The sequence below is a fragment of the Papilio machaon genome, chromosome 7 (genome assembly GCF_912999745.1).
Source record: "Papilio machaon chromosome 7, ilPapMach1.1, whole genome shotgun sequence".
Taxonomy (NCBI): domain Eukaryota; kingdom Metazoa; phylum Arthropoda; class Insecta; order Lepidoptera; family Papilionidae; genus Papilio; species Papilio machaon.
The window spans coordinates 4,024,214-4,034,158 of NC_059992.1; the positions used below are offsets into that span (position 1 = coordinate 4,024,214).

Here is a 9,945-nt window from a genome sequence, read left to right on the forward strand (position 1 = left end):
AGGTGTTTAATTTATGTATATGTTTTTAGAAAAAAAAATATCTTTTATTGTTAATTTTAAAGTTGTCGTTTTTATTTTATGACATGCCAAGTCGTGTGTGCGATGTTGCGTTTCTTGGTGTAAAAGTAACTGATAGAACAGTGCAGGAGAAGTTGCACATGTCGCTGTAGAAAACAGATTTGAAGATCATGTCGCCGTATAGAAACATGCCGCCGTAGTATTTCTGAGCAACTTCCTCTATATCTAAATTAAAAGTATAGTGACCCTGTATAAAAAAAAAAAACAGAATTTGTTTGAAATATAATAATTATTCTTATTAGCATCCCCTAGTACGATTAAAGTGATTACTAAGCTTACTATCGCGTCATTTGAATGTTCAATAAATTGTCCAAGAACGCATGTAATATAACATTTTTTCTTTTAAAGATTTGGTCCATATAAATCTAATTGAATATTTTCTATTGTCATACTATTTCTCCTTCTTCTTTAGACCACAGATAATACAATACTATAATAGTATAGACAGTACGTCATTCATCATGGTTATGATGTGGATATTTCAACGATAAGAATGAAGTTTCCTACTTAACTGATATATGTGATCATCAATAGTAACAAACTTAACGAGTGATCCATTGGAAATTAATTCCATAGAATCAATCAGTCCAATGGTATTTTTTCCCATTGGGTCGTTTGATTCTATGGATACAATCAGTGGACCGCAAAATCTAACGGGGAACACCCAACAGTTGACAATGTTGTAAAGCATTGAATAAAGGTTACCTTTTATGCATAGTATCATTGTTCCATTTAATAAGATCCAAAAGTTTGTGTTAATGTTAGAAATATGGGACTTTTATCGTTTGCAATATTCAGATTTTATGTATGAATGTTTTAAAATGAAAAATACAAACTTAACTACATTATTCATCATCATCAGCTCACTAAACGTCCCCACCGAGGGGCTCGGAGCCTACCCTAAAGTTAGGGGTGATTAGGCCATAGTCAACCACGCTGGCGCAGTGCTGTTGGTTGACTTCATACTTATCATTGAATTACTTCTCAGATATGTGCAGGTTGCATCACGATGTTTTCTTTCACCGTAGAACGTCGGTCAAATGTACATATGTTAATCGAAAATCGAAAAACACATTGGTACATGGCGGGATTCGAACCCAGGACCTGCAGATTGCAAGTCAAGTGCTTAACCCCTGAGCCACCGACGCTCTCCCGAGCCACCGACGCTCTAAATTATTGCCATTTTGAATTGACAAGTATTGCCCAAAATTTTTAAAGGATTTTAAAATAGAAAGCGTCAACAATTCAATGTTTTGGCTAATAACCATAAATTTTCGTGAAACCTAACATTTTAAAGTCTTCTGATAATGAAAAATAAGACAATTACTTTTACAAAAACGCAATCTTGCGTTACATTCAGTATTGACTGAAACAAGGGGCCCAGGAACAAATGGTCACAGGGCTTCTTCATTTGCAGCCTCACTAGCTGCTTGCCATTCGCGCTCACAACAATTTTACCCTGTAATTACATTGTCTAAAAAATAAACACATAAATATACATGTATTATATTATTGCCGTTACTTAGGGTCATTTAATAACTAAGTTGATATCTTCTAGATTTAGTTTAAGAAGATCCTCAACATTTCTAAACATATCTTCATAAATTCCTATTAAATCTTAATTTGAATTTATCGTGGTAGAACCTGGTATGAACACGAGCAGTTTACGTTATGTTATAACATTAGGAACATCGACAGTCAAAAATGTTGCAGTGCCAAAGCCCCCAGAGACTTTATCAAGAAAATTATCTCACCCTGTTTGGTATGACGTTTTCTTTAATTTCAATATCGTAGTACAAGTTGACGCCGTTTACCATCCTTGCTGTTATTATACAGCAGTCTTTGCGCTTTGGACCCTTGCATGTCACTAGATCAGTAACTTTTAATGTAAATAAACCCTGGAGAAAATTAAGGTATTATTGTTGATTTTTTATTGACAGTATTTGAAGTCTAATAAATCAAATAAGTAAATATAATATGTATTTTACGGACACGAGTGCCTATTAGTTTAGTGTTCTAAAAGGCTTTGGACTTACTTGATGTATTTAAAACTATTAATTCAAATTACCCAAAGGTGGTTTTAAGCGTTTTCACTACGTTTACCGTATATTGGATGTTTAGTGTTTATGATATGGACTCACATAATTTTCAGCGACCACGTTCCCACAAAGTAGGCCGTATAGTATAAGTTTATACATTGTTATGTGGTGTTCACAACAACAATATTCAATTCAACAATAAAAACATACAACAATATTCAATGGCAATAAATTTGTATCAATTATTTAGCTTTATCTGATCAATCTGATAGGCATCTAATGTTTAACTGACCATATGAAATTGGTTTAATTTCAAAAAAGGATTCATTATAATAATTAGTTTTATCTTTTACTAACAGTTGCCCGCAACTTCGTCCGCTCGTCCAGAGCCTATTCATTGCAGACAAACAAACAATCCCATGTTTTCTGTTTATAATATTAGTATAGATAATATATCGTGATTTTAATTTTTTCCATAACCATTTTATAGATCAGAATTCGAAAGACGCAGATTATTTATTTATGAAACCATATGAGTTGTAGAGACGATAATTAATAGAAAAGAATAAAGTAGCAAAGGATGATGACTTATTGGCGTATTGCACATTAGTAACATTGGTTATTATAATAGAAAAGAGGTTCCGCAACTTTTAACCAGCCTTTTGCCTAGTGAGTCCTTAGATATAAGTCTATTGGTCTGGCCATAAAAGTTGCAATCGCTAACTCGACGTTAGGTAATCTAAATTTTAGCCTATAGTCCTTATATGTCGAGACTTTACTAAACTTTATATTGCTATTGTTTTAACTAACCTCTCCACCAAAAAATTAAAATTTAACCTCTTTATTAGCTTAAATTAAACAACGTAATATGAAATTATAAACGCTGTTAATTTTGTCAAAGTCTTGATGACAGTTAAAATGACAGACAGAAGAAATCTTTCAGACAAACGTTTCACTATTATATACATTATATACGAGATTCAATAAAAATGTATAACATAGTTATAGAGAATTTTGCATCCATTAGAGATTTGTATTTTAGAAAGCATCAAATATAAATCGAATGCAATGATTCAAATTAATGTTAAAAATATTAGCATTATTTTCAAATTTTTGAGTCTGGGTGTTGTGATAATGGCTGCAGTATTCTGGACCGGTGCGGAAGTAGAGACCAGATCGAAGGATAATGACGAGCAGACGATGATCGGTGGCGCCATCTGGACCCAAATCGTAGTTACTATCGGCCTCATTATATCAACGGTGGTCGATGATCATATACAACCATTTGTTGAGGGATACTTTTTATTTTCCGCAATGGCACTACTTATTGTTACAGGAGTAATATTGGTTAGTTATGAAATTATAACGTCTGTATTTCTTACCAATGTATAGTTCAGTTCAGTCAATTAGTTCAGCTCAGTGGTGATAGCTTGAATGCACAAAACAGTAACATCAGTGCATAATTCTATGGCTAAGTATAATTTTACTTTTAGATCACAATAGAATTTAAGAAAATGCGTAGGCGACAACAAACTGCAAGTTCGGCTGAAGACAGCTCTGCAGCACGAAGCAGCCCCCATCATGCACGGCGCAACACCTTCGATAGGACTTATCTCGCAATCGGAGCCCTATGTCTGTTATCCGGTGTTTTTACACTAGTAGATTTTATATTCTTGAGTTTGTCGTATACTTTATTTTAAAACGGTTTACGTGATTTTATAGCATATTATGTATTATTTAAATGTAAATATATTTGATTATACCTAATTTTAAATATATTTTTGTTTTCTTGATATGTTTAACGCACTAGAAGCATGCTTGCAATATGTGGTTGGAAAATGGACTCCTACATACTATACATTTGTATACTTCCATGTTTAAATTGTGGTTAATAATATTTATTTAAGTTACGTTCAATGTACTCTTAGTTCATACAATAAATTTTAAACATACACTAATGTTTATTCAACAAAATGTTCACTTGAACGAAAGCAGCCATCGGCACACAGTCAGCTATAACAAAGTTAGGCGATAAAATGAGACATTTTAAATATATATGTCTCTTTTTATTATTTACTAACTGTTGACTGCGACTGTTATAGCCAAAATTAATAAAAAAAATTATAAATAGCCTATGTGTTCTTCCAGACTATGTTCTTCATTTGTACCAAATTTCATCAAGATCCGTTGAGCCTTTCCGGAGATACCTTCTAACAAACATCCATACATCAAAATTTTCGCATTTATAATATTAAAGGTACGAAGTAAGATGAGAATATTTGACACATAATAACTAATAAAACATTTCAATTTTTTCTAGGTTACTTCTTAAGTAATTCAGTAAGTATCAGCTTTATGATAATGCGATATATTTGAGCAACGCAATGTATGTTATAGTATAGGTACCAGGAGAACATCCAATGATGACAACTTACCGCAAAAAAAAATTAATTGATTCACTTATCAGTTTATTTCCGTGCCATAAGTTATTCAAGAATCCTAGGAATGTACTTAAGAATCTCGACTTCATAGCCGGAAACTTGAAAGGATACAACAAACATTTCCATAATAACCTTGTGTCATACATGGTTAGGTAGTATATTATCATTTAAAAATATGATTTATAGGTTACTAGCTGTCGCCCGCGACTCCGTTCGCGCGCAATTAAAAAACTTTCAAAAGGGGTATGAAAAATAGATGTTGGCCGATTCTCAGACCTACTCAATATGCTCACAAAATTTCATGAGAATCAGTTAAGCCGTTTCGGAGGAGTACGGGAATGAACATTGTGACACGAGAATTTTATATATTAGATTATAGTTTTAATAGTGCGCTATAGCTTTCCTAACTTTGTTTAACAGGGTTAATATATACAAAAGCTATAAAAGATTACATTGTTATAACTGTACGAGCGGATTCTAACCCCATTGTCATGTAGAAGATTACGATCGCAGTCACTAGTGTAAAGATCGCAAGAAAATGCCATTTGGATTGTAAGTTGCCATTTCAATTTTAAATAAGATACTAATTTAAATAACAATTCAATATCTACAAATAGACTTCGATAACACAAGATGTTCGACTAAACAAGTCTGTAAGTTATATTAAGAAGGTACTAGTAAAAGATTACTTTTAAGAAAATGTAAGCTTGTATTTTGTGTACGTATCAGTTTACTGTTATTTTAGCAGTGGAAGCGTTGGGAATGAGTATTTTGTACTTAATTTCAAACCAACAAGGGCAAAGTTCGAAGTTTGTAAGGAGACGTTGTGTTATTATTTCGGGGATGAAAGAAAGTTTCCACAATCAGACAGTGTTGAGTTATTTGCAGCAATATTCTGGAAATAAACTTAAGTTATATTTTTAAATTCATATGATAAATATTAACTCTACGCTAAAGTATAAAAAGTTTGTGAGTAGAGTGGGTCTAGAATCGATCCCTGCGATATGCCTTTTGACATCTTAAAATGAAACATCTTGACAATGCATTAATTTATTAGTACAGTTATTTATTGTTTAAATTGGAGATCAGAAGAATTAATGATGATTATTATGATAAAATATTGTTATATTAATAACTATGGCAGAAGTTCAGATTTTTATTTCCTATCCTATCGTATTAGAGACAAAGGAAAAGTATCAAAATAATAATCTTACGAGATATTTTTTCTAGAACATATTATAATATATATTTATATGTGATAAGGAAATGAACACTTATGTCATTATCATCCTGTAAATTGCTTTGGAGAATGATGTTTGCATGTGTTAACAACAACATGCATTTATGTTTTATCAAGTATTCGTAATATTGCTTAATATTGTGCAAAGTGCTTCCGTTATCTATAAGTAGCTACCGTTTATATTTTATAACAAAACATCAGCATAACTTCAAAACATCCATTAAAGTGATTGCGAAGCATAATAAAAATCTCTCTAAGTGGTACATCTGTCTAGGAGACCTTTTTATTTGTTCTATTTATAACCCGGTAGACTCTTGTTAGTCAAACTTCTTGGGTTGTATGGCTGAACTGAATTTCATGAGTGCGGTGTCATTTGATTCGTACCTTCCCCTGGAGAGGCTACAGTTAGTCTCACTACTTTTTTGACGTATCCGTTTTCTTACAGCATCTTAATAACGGGCCTGTTAGCTTTCGGCGCTTACTGGACAACGAAATACTTAATGAGCATGCCTGATCCCCATTCGTCACCTGTAACGCCATCACCTACCGTTCCTGAACCAGGCGCTTGGAAAATATAGAAGGATTATCATTACGTTATGGATTGTTCAAATTAATTGCAATAAAATACATATGTATTCATAATGTTATATAAGTTTTTATTCATATATATTCAATATTTATTGTTTTTATTTATCCAAATTTAGTAAATTGTATTATTATATGAATGGAAATTTAAATTAAATACTAATTATGATTCTAAAATGGTGACTTTTTCTTATAATTTTAAATTTAACGTGTGATTTAGAGTAAAAATCCATGTCTAACTTTACTAAAACATGATTTGGCACATTTTTTACGATAGGGGTATTGTTGATTATCAATTTAGATATATAAAAACTTTTTAAAGGTTGCTTTTTAATTTATTTGGCAGAAGATTTTTATCTAAGTTCTAATTAACTATTTATTTAAGAATAGCTAAGGATAAAAAGGTTCCGATTTAAACACTGATTCATAATACAATACAACCTACAAAAGGTGACAGGTAAAAACAATTATATATTTGACAATACCTATATAATGTCAATAAAATTATCTTGATATCTTAAGATTTATTTGGTGAAAAATGATTATTATTGAATAATATTTATTTCAGTAACATGGCTTTTGGATAGTGAGTTGGAAAGAGAGATATTAATTTACATAATTTTAGGAGGTGATGATATATTAGTCAAGTACAGATTTGTCATAATTTCAATTTTGTAAAGATAATCTTAATAGATATTAAGTGATGACTTGAAAGGATGGACAATTTTAGACGAATATAACCTAATTAGTTTTAACTAACGTGTAATATTTAGGGACATGTGCAAGGTGCTTAAAATTGTTATTAACGAGATAATTGGGAAAGAAAGCAAAATAAAACTTGAGGAGTGCGGTTGAGCGAATAATTTCTTGAGATCTTACCGAAACTACATTAAACAGTACAGTTGAATTAAGTCGTTAGGCGATGTTCTGTGACAGGTCAAAGGATTTTCACGAAAAATTACCAAGTACATAATTAATGTAACTAAAATACTAAATCAATTGTTTCCTGTTTCAGTTTGCTCGTAATTTGCATTCTTATATATAGCATACATTTTTGGTTGAAGTATATACTACAGATCACAAACACAGAGAAAATAAACAAGACAACAATGTTAGTATACAAATATGAAAACGATGCAAGTTCAGATAACATGATTCAATACGATTAAAAAATTTATTAATCACTTTAGTTTTCTTTAATTATATTTTAGCCGTATATATTATACACTGTTCCATAGTTATTAATTCTTAACTCAGGTATATGAAGTAAGTCAAAGTTAAGTGCTATAAACTAAACATGCTTTTGGAAAGCTCTATGTCTAAAGACTTAATTACACTTTACTGTTAAATGATACGTTGAAGTGACCTCATACTGAACGTGTAAATAGTTCGAATGTGTTACTCTACAATTCAATACCGGTTCGCTGGTTGCGACCGCGTTAGAGCTATATCATGTTACTTAAGCCGCAACACAGCAAAACCGTCAACTGACTCTTTAAACATCTATTGTCTTGAGCGTTCTATTTCATAGAATGTCAGGGAATTGTGAAAAAAAAACAATAACGAACAGGAAGTTAAAGTTTACAAACGTCGGACGAGATACGCAGATGTGGGAATAAATAAACGTTTTACCAACACAAGTATTCAATCTCAATGGACGTTCATTGTCGTTACATTGCTTTTAATTTGATTTATTTTTTACAACACTTACGTATATTATTAAACCACCTGTTATAATAATGGCACACCCTATACTGTAAGTATTTTAATGCGTTTTTTTAAAATCTTATTATTTTACGTTAATCATAATAATTTCTGTGTTTTATAATAGTAATTCAATTCAGTGTTTAGTGGAAACTAAAGTTCATTTTGTTCTTATTCTCTTTTCTGTCGCTCGGTGATCTAAATTCTTTCATATTTTTTACATTGGGTAGGTTTTACATTTTTTTACACTGTTGTGGAAGTGTGGTATACAGTTAAATTAAATTTTAATCCATTACGATAATAGCTGTCTTCGCTCGTGTGTCTACGAATATTCTGCCTCTAATATATATTTTTCAATCTTCGTATATGTTTATCTCAGTTATATAATTTTCTCACAGAGTAGTTGTGACCGGCGCAGTGATAGCAGCAATCTTCCTCGGCGTAAGATATGCGTTTGACCTCGAAGATAATACTGATGAAGAGTTGGTCACCGTTATAAATGATAGCTGAATGTTTTAAAATGCAGACCTCATAAGCGCCTTAAGTATCTTCACCATAGCATGTAAATAATATAACAAATGTAGGTTTATTTTAATTTAATATTTTGAACAGACCAGACCAGAAGATAGAAAGGAGACGGCCTCTATGTAGACCCCTTTGGATTACAAGAATTAAGCAAAATTTAAATACTATTCCATGTTAAAATACAAATATGGAACACTCTTATGTTCGGACTCTAGTTTCCTATATGTAGAATATTATACACATCTATACAATAGTTGCAAAATATAACAGAATGTGTTTGAGGGAGTTTTAGTAAATCACAGAGTAGTATTAATAGTTAAGGTTAAAATTAAAAGAAAAATATAATTGCTACTTAAACTTAATTATTCTGTTAACAATAATGCGCGCGGTTTATTTCCAGTATTAAAATAAGCATTTATTTTAAGCAGTTCGTAAGAAACGGGATTCTTACCACGATTAGGCTGTTTGAGCTCTCAATATTTCGGTACAGTTGCATGCGCCATGTTCACGGGTTGCCTAATCGTGGTAGAATCTTGTTTCTTGCAAACAGTATATTAGTATAAACCACGAAAGTTTGAAGTTATATATTTTAAGATTTTTTTCATAGTGTCTGAGCCAAAGGAACTCATGTAGATGTTCTTTTTTCATTTAGTAAGATCTATAAGAATATTAAAATATGTGGGTATAACAAAATTCTTGTAGTTTGCTTGAATGCTTACTTCAAAGAGTAATTTAAAAGAAGTAATTAGCGTGGCATAGCGAACTTGCTCGTTGCGTAGATAAAATTGAAAGCGGAGGTAGAATCGTAAATTTGTCACAGTGAGTTTCAACTGTCTGAACAACTGTTTAAAAATAATGTCTCTGTTTTTTCAAAGGATGGAAAAAATGTTTTTCTACAGTTTTACTAGTAGTGAAAACTTATTGTAACATTTACCACGAAATTAAAACTTACACCCATATTAGACCGGTCTAAGTATTTATTTGAAAGCTTATTCTATTCCATTAATTATTCTAGCTTTTAAGTAAAAATGATATGGGACCAATTGAGAATTTTTTTTTTAACTTCCTTGCCATCAATCAAACTAGTTGGCCCCTTGTCATTTTAATTACTTTGTTATCTAATATAATAATACGAATAAGCAAGAAATAAACTTATATTACAAATTCACAAATATTACTACTAAGTTGTTATTATCATAGTTTTAAACAAACTTATGTTGTATACATAATCTCGATATAAATAATTGTATGTTTGTCAAATTAAGTGCTGTATATATAAATTTATCCTGACATTTTGACAACAATGCAAATAGACGACGAAGAATAAATATTA

At 31.2% G+C, this 9,945-nt stretch overlaps 1 protein-coding gene across 1 annotated transcript; it reads right to left on the reverse strand.

Annotated features, from left to right (window-relative positions):
• Window positions 1-56: 56 nt before the first annotated feature.
• Window positions 57-3,334, reverse strand: LOC106714727. The gene is made up of 5 exons (XM_045678628.1): window positions 3,290-3,334; window positions 2,475-2,507; window positions 1,833-1,976; window positions 1,406-1,537; window positions 57-265 (listed from the first exon to the last, which is right to left on the reverse strand). The coding sequence occupies exons 1-5, from the start codon at window positions 3,332-3,334 to the stop codon at window positions 77-79; spliced, it is 543 nt and encodes a 180-aa protein (XP_045534584.1). The 3' UTR covers window positions 57-76.
• Window positions 3,335-9,945: the final 6,611 nt, after the last annotated feature.